The 12,942-nt window shown below is 43.6% G+C and overlaps 1 protein-coding gene across 1 annotated transcript; it reads left to right on the forward strand.

Moving 5' to 3' along the window:
- Nucleotides 1-1,029: 1,029 nt before the first annotated feature.
- LOC311116420 (2-hydroxyacyl-CoA lyase 1-like) lies at nucleotides 1,030-11,989 on the forward strand (the record flags this gene model as incomplete). The annotated part of the gene is made up of 9 exons (XM_084191509.1): nucleotides 1,030-1,044; nucleotides 1,951-2,038; nucleotides 9,346-9,421; nucleotides 9,580-9,652; nucleotides 9,841-9,918; nucleotides 10,095-10,193; nucleotides 10,493-10,601; nucleotides 11,401-11,536; nucleotides 11,884-11,989. Coding segments are annotated over 9 exons (780 nt in total), but the record flags the coding sequence as incomplete, so codon positions are not given.
- Between the last annotated feature and the right edge of the window lie 953 nt (nucleotides 11,990-12,942).

A 12,942-nucleotide genomic window follows, 5' to 3' on the forward strand; every position in this document is an offset into this window, starting at 1 on the left:
GTAAAGGATAGACTGAACATCTTTTTCTCTTTTCCACCAGTGTCAGTCACCACAGCCAAATATGTGCTGGACTCCACCCCTGTGGAGACACTCAGACGTTCTAAGTCCGCTGACACTGCTCTTGTTGAGGACAGGAGCCGCCCTCCGTCTGTGAGAAGTGAGAAGCCTTTGTCAAAAGTCTGTTTGGCTAAAAGGTCTAAAACCCTTCTGTCTTCGAGTGGCTCTTCAACAGACCACCATGTAATTGACACATGCAGTGAGGATGTCACTCTGCCCACCAGGAGTATGTCAGTTGTGAGCAACAACAGTTTGAAGAGAGCCTCTCCTCTCCACGGCAGTGGATTGAGTGAAAGTTGCAAACCTCTTGTGGCTCTAAAAGACGTAACAGTGGCAGTCAGCCAAGAAGGCTTTAGCAAAACTGCAAAGAAGACGCTCAGCTTGATCCTAAATGTGATCAAGTGTAGAGTGGCCAACTCTGAGAGTTCATCTGTTGGGCAGATTGCAAGTGAGGAGTGTCTGATAGCCACTAACATGTTAGACTCTGTACTGGAGAGCCTTGACCAGTTGCCTGACATGAGCGCTGCCGATGAGATCACAAGGACAGAATCCCATACCTCTATCGCAATGGACGAGACAGGTTCACGGTCAATGCTTGTGAGCCAACAAGAAATAAACATATCTGACACCAATATCATAGTGAAAACTATAATGGACACATTGAAGACGGACGACCCAGAGATGACTTCAGCAGAAGAACATCTGGATAGGCTCCTGTCAGTTGAAGCCCTTCAAGGTGCATCTGGCAACCTGATCGCAAAGGTCCATGGTCTCATTCAGGAGATAACCATAAACCGTCAGCTTCAATCCATGGTTGGCCACAGAAGCCTCTCTCAACCAGCGCTGCCTAAACCAGCCCTGAGGAAGCTGTCAAAGGACGATGCCTCAGAGCTCATTTACAACTTTGCCCAGACTTCTGTTAGGAGACTCCTGGGGCAGTGTATGGGAAGGCCTTTGCCACCATCAGCTGAAATGGTTTTGGATCAGGTCATCAAGTTGATGACAGACGTGGTGATGGACAGCCTGACTTATGTGTCCAAGTCTACAATGGAGGATGGTAAGTGAAAGTACCTCTTTTCATCTGCATAGGACTTAATTGTAACATGATGCTCAATACATTGCGTTTTATGATGTAAAATTCACTGGTTGTGTCCAAAATGGCACCTTCTTCCATATTTAGTGCACTACTTTTGACCAGACCCTATGGGTCCTGGTCAAAAGTAGTGCACTATAAAGTGAAGAGAATGCCATTTGGGATGCAGTGACTGACTTCAATGGCTGCGTCCTCTTCTCCCAGTTATTGTACACAGGTCGGTCACACTAGCGTGCTCTTCTCACTCAGACACCAGCAATGCCACAAGTGACATCACTCATGGTGTTGTAGCTGACCTTAATGCTACTGAGGAATTCCCTGCCAGGAGCCTTAGCCCGGCTGATGTAAAGGCTGACGGCATGGCCCGCCTTCCCTCTGCCAGAGGGGAAGAGACTAAGAAGAACAGGAAGTGGCGTTTCCTACCGAAAATGCATAAGTTTCCAAAGATCATGATTAAGGTAGGGTGCTCTGTGTTTTGAGATTACATCTGTAAGGCAGGGCTGAATTTTACCCTACAGATTCACTACACCCCTATTGTCTCTCAGCATTAGAACAATACTGTTGTCATTGTCTTTAGGAGGTTGAGTGAGGACGCTGTAATGCAATCCTAATACACATGGGAGAGAGTCAATGGCTATGTCCCAAATGGCACCCTATTCCCTATATAGTGCACTACTTTTTACCAGCGCTCTATGGGCCCTTTTCAAAAGTAGTGCCTTACGTAGCGAATAGGGTGCATTTTGGGATGCACACTCTGTATTTTACACAGGCTCAGTTGTCCTGATGTGTTTTGTCAACAGCTGTTCAAGACAAAAGGGGAACCGAAGAGCCACCCTAAACAGGATGCACTGCCTACCAAACGTCTCAGAGAGACTCATATTTCACAGGGTAAGTGATAAGCATCGATAATGTCATATTGATGTATCACCCTATGACAAGCTTGTTAAAACAGTGACAACAGATACAGGCAGACCGACGGACAGACAGGCAGACGGACAGGCAGGCAGACAGACAGACAGGCAGGCAGGCAGGCAGGCAGACGGACAGGCAGACAGACAGACAGACAGACAGACAGACAGACAGACAGACAGACAGACAGACAGACAGACAGGCAGACGGACAGGCAGGCAGACGGACAGGCAGGCAGACAGGCAGACAGACAGACAGGCAGACAGACGGACAGGCAGACGGACGGGCAGGCAGACAGACAGACAGGCAGGCAGGCAGACGGACAGGCAGGCAGACGGACAGGCAGGCAGACGGACAGACACAAACACACACATTCATTTTCTGATTATGAAATGTTCTTATGACAGATGCTGAGTGTGAGGTTCCAGAGGTTCCATCCACTTCCCCTCCCAAGGAGGACCTGACAACCACACCGGCCCCTGCTCCCCAGGAGTCCCAGTCCCGTAAACGCCCACTCATAGTCAGGGTGTTACACGCTCTCTCCAGAGCCATCTCCAAACCATTCAGAGGAGCTTCAGGGAAGAAGAATTAGCCAAATGCCTGATTTTATTAATATTATATTTTAATCAGAGCCTTTATTTAATAAAACATTACTGCATTGATTTCTGTCTATAGTAGTCTTCATGTATGTGCAAGATAACGGTAAAGTACTTCAAATCACATAGTCAAAAGTATTCATAGTGAAGTACCGTTTATGATTATTGATTGTGGAAATACACATAATACAGAAAAGTTGTTGTCACATACAAAGACAGACATAAAGGAGAACTCCGTAGACCAGTCACATTCTCAAGCCATAACTAAATCCATGAATGGATCTCCTATAAGATGACAGGAGAACATTTGTAACACTTTCTATGAATCCAGGCTCTGTCGCAGCCGGCCGCGACCGGGAGACTCATGGGCGGCGCACAATTGGCCCAGCATCGTCCAGGGTAGGGGAGGGAATGGCCGGCAGGGATGTAGCTCAGTTGATAGAGCATGGCGTTTGCAACGCCAGGGGAGTGGGTTCGTTTCCCACGGGGGGCCAGTAAAAAAAAATATATACATATATATATTTATTCACTAACTGTAAGTCGCTCTGGATAAGAGCGTCTGCTAAATGACAAAAAAAAAAAAAAAAAAAAAAGCCTATATCTATAATGCATACACTCAAGTCATTTACATTTACATTTTAGTCATTTAGCAGACGCTCTTATCCAGAGCGACTTACAGTTAGTGAATACATAGATATATATATATTTTTTTATACTGGCCCCCAGTGGGAATCGAACCCACAACCCTGGCGTTGTGACCACTGCGCCACTCAGGAGTATTTACATTTTACATTTTAGTCATTTAGCAGAAGCTCTTATCCAGAGCGACTTACAGTTAGTGAGTGCATACATTCTTTTATTTGTTTATTTTATTTTTATTATTTTTTTATATATATATATATTTTTTTTTCATACTGCCCCCCCGTGGGTATCGAACCCACAACCCTGGGGTTCATACTGTCATACACTCATAATGACTTAATTGAGTTAAGTGTTAAGTTAAGTGCAGTTATAAACACATAATGAGGGCTTATTATGTATTTCTTGCAATAAAAAAAGAAAAATGCTACTAGTTTATTAAATATTCATGACTGCTATTGCACGGCTCATGTCCACACTTCTGTACAATAGGGGGCAGTAATGCACCATAACGTTGGATGCCAACTGTCTATAAACCCCACTGAAGAAGAAAAAGCTACTCATGTAATGCATGCTGGAAAGCAGACAAAAACTAATGATTTGCAAGAGATCTAAACACGATTTATAAGCTACTGAACAACAAGTCCAAGAAAGCATTGCTAACCGCGTTTGCACTTTGAACAGATTTCTCGACAATAATAATGGAAGATGTGACTGGGGCTCAGCTCATTGCAGAGGCACTAAAAGCTCAGGTGAAGTGTGTGCAATTTATATAAAACAGTGTTATACTGTGTAACCGTGTTGCTAAGAATATATTAGTCGCTGATCATGTCCTTGGCAGTGAGAATGTAGCACTACGAGTTGTGAAAGTGTGCCATAGGTCATTGCACTGGTATAGCTAACTATTAATATTGTTGTAGAAAAACATTTAGATGTTTATGTGGAATAGCATATGTTAACATAGTGAGTTTTTGTCCTGGGTCCGCCTGGGTCCTGCAGTCGGTGAAAAGCAATTGCACTGCCTGCATCTCAGAACTGCGGCTGCCTTGATCTCATGAGGTTATCGTTGCCCGCGTGTGCATGACGTCAGAGAAAGTCGGGATCAAGTCGGACACAAATCTAACCAGCATGCATTGGGCGGTGATCGCTGGTAATCGATTCTGCGCAGACCTGGCTCATCTCAAATGGGCCTCTTGTCTATGATCTGTCGGCATGGTTATACTGGCCTGTGGCCTTGTTGGAGGCCTTGATGATATCGGAGGGGGGCTCCCATTTGAAGCAGGGCTCCAGATTGGCCATCTTTATGGTCATTATTGAGGACAGGGTGCCATCCAATGCTAGGCTGTTTCTTCTCTTGGTTTTGTTCAGTCCCACAACTGAAAACACCCTCTCAGCATCTGCGTTTGCATGGGGCAACACCAGGACAAGCTTGGCGACGGCAGCAAGCCTCTCGAATTCTTTGGCTCCTGTCACCTATGGAAAATGCACCAAAACACAATGGAAAAACATACCTTGATTTTTTATTGATTAATACTGTGAATATACTGTAGGTTGATCCATTAACAAAGTTCAGATAAAAACATGCATAATTTGAAACATGCATGACACATATATGCATGCAACAATTTTAAGCAACAGATGTAGCCAAGCCACACCTGCCAAAAGAAAAGACAAAAAAGGAAAAAAAAATTACATTATGCTTCCGGGTTGCCATTTCAGCCCAGAAGCTTTCCATTTCAGTTTAGTCCTGCAGGGATATCATTGGCATGGTCTGATAATTTAGAAACTCCTCACCCAGAAGGTCATGCTCCTCTGGCCAATGGTATGGGAGGAGATGGGGAAACCTATTTATGAAAGTAGAGTTACAAGTTGTTACGTTTTAGGTATATAGTCATCAACCAGCAGCAGTTCATACACATCTTTGAGGAGAAGCCACATAAGAATATCTCATGTGCAGTTTAGGAGTGAACACACCTCATCATAAAACACAGGGTATTTTAGCTAAGATGAAAGACAATAATTAGAGAAAAAAAACGAACCTTTCAACAAAGTACAGGACATCTTCGATGTCACTTTCAGCCCTCTGCCGTACATCTACAAATTGTGCGTGCTTGATCAGTGGCTCTTCCAGTGGCAGCTTCTTAAGTGCATAGTCCACAGCACTTGTCAGGAAACACAACACAGCTTCATGGAATGAATCCACCTGCTGTGGTGTGATGTCACCCTCGTCGAGTAATCTGTTAATTTTAGCCCTGGTTGTGAACCCAATACAGCATATCGGTATAATGTACAAGGCTAAATATCACATATCACAGTGTTTGATCATAATAATAGTCAAATACTAACCTGGTAAATGGTTTGCCTTTTCTTCAAAGGCAATTTCACAAGGCTCCTCATGGCACTGCAGAGCTGCTGGAACCATAAACTTGGAACATAGCTTGCGTACGAATTTCACCATCTATAACAGACATTTACAAAAATAGTAGGTGAAACCTGTTTTAGAGGACCCCTGCAGATATCAGCAAGAAACACAGAATGGAAAAAAACTGCAAAATCCAATCCCACCTCATCATGTAACAAAAATATTGATGACTGCTCTCTCTGAAGCAGCAAGTTGAAAGAAGTGAAAGTTGGTACGGTGGCTTGGAAGAACAGCAGGTACACTTCTGTCATGGGGACAGTGAATGTCTGCACAAGTCTCTTGAACCTGGCCTGATTTTCATCTTGAATGAATCAATAAATAACACAAAACAAGAGGTTGTCATTAATACAAGTATGTGACTAACAATCCATGTAGTTGCTGCATAATGAAATTGAAAATTGATGACCATACTAGCAGATTTGTAGTAGCTGGCCAGAGGTTCATACAGCCTCAGGATCCTGGTCACACAACGTTCAAGGCTTAGCCAACGGACCGAGATATGCAGGAGGACCTCCATGTACTCCGCTTCATGGAGCTCACAAAACTCTGTTTTAGACATTAAATCCATATCATATATTTTCTACAGCTCAGCATTTCAGTATTACACTTAATAGTATCAAACATGCATACCTGACAGGTATCCTTTCCGATTTGTGCTACCCTTGAACCAGTAACCGATGTCCACTACCATATCCTCCAAATCAAAACCGGACACCTGCAATGCATAAATCAATCGTAACGCATTCAGTCAATGCATGTAATTAGGATACAAATAAAAAGTTACATGTAAAGATAAATCAGGCCTTAACTCACTTTAAAAAATCTTTAAAAAATCCCACTCCTGCAGCTTTGGCGGTGTTATGTGCCACATGACAAGGACAACCATGAATATAGGTGTTGGAATGCTTCTGGAGCACCCTAGAGGCAATGGAATTACGTGGTCCAATGTTCACAGCTGCATTGTAAACTGAGAGACCAATGCAGTTCTCCCAAGGGATGCCATGCTCCTCTATGGTGGAGTTAATTTTGGTGAAGATCTCACTTGCTGGCCCACATCTCCTCCCACTTGTTGTGCACATATTTAAGAACTGGTGGACAACTTTGCTGCCCATGAAGACCCGGACAGTAAGCGGGTTCATCTTTTCCACTCCTATAATGACAAGTTAGAATCATACAGATGTTCATGTTATTAGATGTTTAAAAATACACAAAGCACATGTTTTGCAGATGAGAAAAATCTCAAATAGTTTGTGAAATACCAGTGTCATTCGACCCATCCGTAACAAGGGTATACGGGGCTTTTTTCATCTCCTTCACAAGCTCCTGTGTGAAATATGGTGCGAGTGCTTCATTGGTAATGCAGGATGACTTAGTCCTGGCACACCTGTACTCCTGCGCTGTCTTCGAATCTCCGAAACATTATTTTAGGAGAGGCCCCAGGTGGTCCACAAAGGCTAGGGGGACGTTGTGAACTACCAACCCAGCTGTCATTTTGACCTCAGCCCTTCTTGTCTGTAAGAAATAAAAAATTATTAATCCTCCCAAAATACCATAGTTTATTTAAAATAGACGCCTGCGATAATAGGGCACAGGTAAAAAACACATTCAGCAACTAAGATCTCAAATTAAGAAAACTGGACTGTACTACACTGAAATACAAACCACAAATTAGTCAAAACTATCAACCATGACTTTACCGTGATCAACTAGAACACAAAACTCTTGATTGAACCTTGACAGAATCATTACACATATCATACCTTAACCTCTTGTGCAGACATACCCCCAACAGATGGAACGGCCATTGCATATTGGGATATTGTGGCTGTGGACAGGAGAGCTCGTTGCTTATCTTGGTGGCCTTTTGCTTTTTATATGGCGCACTACATCTGTCACACCCTGGTGGCAACATGAGTTTTCAATACGGCAGACTGCACACCAGTAGTGCATGTTGAGGCTCCCTCTGGTAATAAATGGCCATGAAGAGGTCCACTCATTTTTGAAAATGGATCTATATGTTGCTGCTCCAGCCAGAGCACGACTCTTCTGGCCCTGCTGTTGGATTGGGGGGGTCTCTTCTTTCTGTCCCTCTGTGTCTTCTTCCATCTGCCCTGTTGGTTGTTCTATTTGTCCTGTCTGTTGCTCCTCTGCATGTGCGTCAATCTGTCCTGTCTGTTGCTCCTCTGCTTGTTTGTCAGTCTGTCCTGTCTCCTGCTCTCTCTGTCCTTTGTGTTGCTCCTCTGTCTGTTGTCCTGTCGTTTCTATCAATCGTTCTGGCTGTTCTGTCAGTGTGTTTGTCTGTCTTTTCTCACTTGGCTGGTTCTTTAAATAAAATAAAAGGTTTCGCTTTTGTCCTGGCAAAGGTCTCTTACGGGACATCTTTGAAACCTTAAACAATTAAAATGGTCATGTTGGTTTAATAACTCTACTCTCAGTTACAAAAACATACCTACTTCTATTGCACACATTTCCTGTATTTATGTTAAATTCTTTGGAATACATCTTACCTGTTCGAAATCAGCTGAGTTTACATTCACCACACTAAATCATGTTCACACGCACAAACAAATAATTTATTTCAAGATTTAAAGTTTAAGAGAGTGAGTATTCAATTGGACGACATTTCATTGTTACATACCTAGTCTCAGCTCAGCTTCTTATCAGACTTCTTCAGGGTGGCAGGTAGCTTAGTGGGTAAGAGCGTTGTGCCAGTAACCGAAAGGTTGCTGGTTCTAATCCCCGAGCCGACTAGGTGAAAAATCTGTCGATGTGCCCTTGAGCAAGGCACTTAACCCTAATTGCTCCTGTAAGTCGCTCTGGATAAGAGCGTCTGCTAAATGACAAAAAAAAAAAAAAGGTAGTGACCTGCTCATCTTATGTTGACTTTCACGGCAATGGTATCTCTTCTTCTGTCGCTAACTTCGGGGTGCAGCACATATGGTTCATTGGCGCTCATCAGCGCCATCTACCGTCGGGGAGTTTGAAAAAAGGAACGAACGAGTCTCTGCCGATTTTTTTTGCTTGAGAAATTGGATGTGTGGCGTGAGTGCGTGTGAAAACAGGCAAAAACGTGTGTCACACGGCGAAAGCGTGAGAGTTGGCAGCTCTGTGTTAACACCCTTGTTGATGCATGCCAATGTGTGTGTCAATGCAAAGAAAATCTAAACTACATTGTAACAATTCATATACAATTCAGAATGAAAATGTATGCACTCACTAACTGTAAGTCGCTCTGGATAAGAGCGTCTGCTAAATGACTAAAAATGTTTTAAAAAATGTAAATATACTGTATCTACATGTATCTCTCTACAGAATGTAGAATATATGTTTGGAATAGTTGGTGTTCCAGTCATTGAAGTAGCTATGGCAGCTCAAGCCTCAGGAATCAAGTATGTGGGAATGCGCAATGAACAAGCCCTAAGCCACCTTTTTATTACTAAACCAGCTCTCCCCAAATCATGTGATATTAACTACCCTTACATAGACTACAGGAGCGTGTAGTGTGTGAGGGTCAGTTTCATAGCTTTTTTGCATTGCTAATTATGTCTGCCTGTCTGTCTGACCCTTTGTGTGTCTGTCTGCCTGTCTTCCTGTCTTTCCCTCTGTCTGTCTGTTCCTCTCCAGTCCAGGTGCATGTCTGGTTGTGTCTGGACCGGGACTCATCCATTCACTTGGTGCAATGGCCAATGCTAACATGAACTGCTGGTATGCTAGAACTCCACAAACAGAAGACCCTACTACTCATGTTCAGTGGCCTTTCAAAAGAAGGGATGCTATCCGCACACTGCAAAAAATGATCTGAGGACTCCAAACTATCTCAGCTTGTCAGTTGATGTCATTGTGTGATACCTCTCTCTCTGTAGGCCTGTGATTGTTATTGGAGGCTCGTCTGATCAAAACCAAGAGACCACTGGGGCGTTTCAAGAGTTTCCACAGGTACCGATTCAACCATGACATTTCTGACTATTGAACATTAGGGGATGGTATCCCGGGACACAGATTAAGCCTAGTCATGACCTAAAAAGCAAACTCAATAGAGAATCTCTGTCTGGGAAACTGGCCCTAGCAGTTTAATTGCTGAAAGAGGAAATCATTTGTTATTTGTGGTCCTCTTTCTCTGTCAGGTGGAGGCATGCAGATTGTACAGTAAGTTCTCTGCTAGGTCTAGCAGTCTGGATATGATCTCCTCAGTGGTAGAGAAGGTATACAGTCTACTCTGACTCCCTCTGTGTAGTCCTCTTCATATCATTTGGTATCACCTGCAATTGTCTGTTTTCTGACCTCTAATTTTCCAGCTTAGCAAGGTACCTTAACTGCTTCATAAGAGCACAGCACAGCCTTAATTGATCTGAATGGAAGGGTGTTTGGTCTGTCTAAGGCAGCACGCACTAGCATGTATGGACGTCCAGGTGCTGTATACGTAGACATATCTGGGGACATGGTCAATGCTAAATTGGACAGGAGCAGAGCCAGGTTAGTGGCCATCACTGTCTTTCATCCATTTAAAATGTATACTAATGCGTTACTGTTGAATATGTATACCTCTGAATTCACATCACCGTAGTCATTTTTATTTTATTTTGTTATACCTTTTAACGTCTGAAGTGAACCAGAAATTAAATTACTTAGAAAATATAGCACTATATCAAAATATTCTCATCAGAGAATAGCAATAAGCCTCGATAGACCTTCATGATGTATTTACATATGCAATACAGTTGCTAGGTAACATGTTTAATGTTTGACCTATTATTTATTATTTCCTTTGTCAGAGAGGTGCCCTGTAGTCCACCTCCTCCTGTGAGTATGGCTGACCATATGGCGATCACAGAAGCACTGGCGGTCCTGAAAGGAGCCAAACGGCCTTTACTCATCATTGGCAAATGTAGGCATTGCTTTTTTAATAGCCAGATAATCTGGGGGAAACAGAACTAAAATGTTGCATAATTGCGTCAGATACTTGGTTAAGGTCTGGGGAGATGTTAAGAGAAAGATACTAACGCCACTTGCGAAGTTTCCACCCCCCTAAACGGAAACTCTCTGCAAGTTTCAGGCAAGTTTATGGGCCAAATGTCCCCTCCCGTTCTGAAATTGAAAAGATGCGAGCACCTGCGAAATCGTGATTTGTCCAAATGATTAGTGGTGAAAAATCAGCGTACCGGAACAAAGTTGTCACATCCCAGTCTGTTGACAGACGCTACTTCCAGTTATGTTACGTGCGTCTGTCCAGGAGAGATCAATAGCCAGGTGAGACGCACTGTAACACATATAGCACTGTACCACAGCCGGGGCGGCAAGTAGCTTAGTGGTTAAGAGCGTTGTGCCAGTAACCGAAAGGTCGCTGGTTCTAATCCCTGAGCCGACTAGGTGAAAAATATGTTGATGTGCCCTTGAGTAAGGCACTTAACCCTAATTGCTCATGTAAGTCGCTCTGGATAAGAGCGTCAGCTAAATGACTAAAATGTAAATGTACCACGGTTCAGTCGAAAATAGGGCCACGTTCAGTCGACAAATGTTGTTGACATGATTTCTCATTCTACCTGTCCGAGAGGCACGTTCGTTCTACATGCTATATTTCTATCTGAACGTTGCACAACGTTTTGCTCAGCTGAATGCATCCCAGTTGTGAAGGCCAGTCTGTTGAAATCCGTGTGGCAGTGCCCTCTGTCTGTGTCCCTCTGCAGGTGCAGCCCATGGAAGAGCAGAGGGGGCTCTGAAGGAGCTGGTGGAGGGGTGTGACCTGCCCTTCCTGCCCACCCCCATGGGTAAAGGGGTGCTGCCTGACGATCACCCCAACTGTGTTGCTGCTGCCCGCTCCAGGTCAGCCTCTCCTTCTCTCAGCTGGCATCATATTCATGTACAGACCATTGACTGTATAAGTAGGACCAAGAATTTCCCTGACCATTTGAACGGACCACGAAACTCCTGAAATCCCTATCTATAACTAGTCTCTCCTGGCCAGGTCATGTCAATGTAAACTGGTGTCAATCAAACAACTACACTACTCCTATAACTAGCCTCTTTTCATTACATTTTGTTTTGTCCCTGCTCTCCTCCTCCTCTCTTCCTATCCTCCTCCTCCTCTCTTCCTATCCTCCTCCTCCTCTCTTCCTCCTCCTCCTCCTCTTCCTATCCTCCTGGTTCTATGGTCTTGGTGGGGACTGCAGAGCTCTGCTCCAGTCTGATGTTGTGGTCCTACTTGGTGCCAGACTCAACTGGATCCTGCACTTTGGCCTTCCCCCCAGGTTTGACACCCAAGTAAAGGTCATCCAGCTAGGTCAAAGGTCACCAGTAGGGTTTCTTTTTTTTCCTTCTTTTTTTCGGATTTTCTTCTTATTCCGTTCTGATTTCTGGAATCTTCCAACAGGGATTTCTGGGAATTTTGGGAAAGTAACTGTAATTTTGCAACCCTAGTCACAGGTCATTTCATAGTGAACTACATTTCATTGTAACCAGGTATAAAGGTATTTGACTCAGTCTATTGGATTTAGTCTATCAATTATATAGCTTCTCTATAAGTCTTTGTGGTCTCTCCAAATAATGTCATGGCTGTCTTAGTGCTGTACAGTACATCTATATTTAAGCAATAAGGCCCGAGGGGGTGTGGTATATGGCCAATATACCACGTCTAGGGGCTGTTCTTAAGCACGATGCAACGCGGAGTGCCTCGATACAGCCCTTAGCCGTGGTATATTGGCCCTATACCACAAACCCCAGAGGTGCCTTATTGCTATTATAAACTGGTTACCAACGTAATTCGAACAGTCAAAATACATTTCAAATCAAATCAAATCAAATTTTATTGGCCACATGCGCGGAAATACAACAGGTGCAGACATTACAGTGAAATGCTTACTTACAGCCCTTAACCAACAGTGCATTTATTTTTAACAAAAAAGTAAAAATAAAACAACAACAAAAAAAGTGTTGAGAAAAAAAGAGCAGAAGTAAAATAAAAGAAGAGTAGGGAGGCTATATATACAGGGGGGTACCGGTGCAGAGTCAATGTGCGGGGGCACCGGCTAGTTGAGGTAGTTGAAGTAATATGTACATGTGGGTAGAGTTAAAGTGACTATGCATAAATAATTAACAGAGTAGCAGCAGCGTAAAAGGATGGGGTGGGGGGCAGTGCAAATAGTCCGGGTAGCCATGATTAGCTGTTCAGGAGTCTTAAGGCTTGGGGGTAGAAGCTGTTGAGAAGTCTTTTGGACCTAGACTTGGCACTC

Source organism: Coregonus lavaretus (assembly GCF_964263955.1).
Source record: "Coregonus lavaretus genome assembly, contig: HAP1_SCAFFOLD_368, whole genome shotgun sequence".
Lineage (NCBI taxonomy): Eukaryota > Metazoa > Chordata > Actinopteri > Salmoniformes > Salmonidae > Coregonus > Coregonus lavaretus.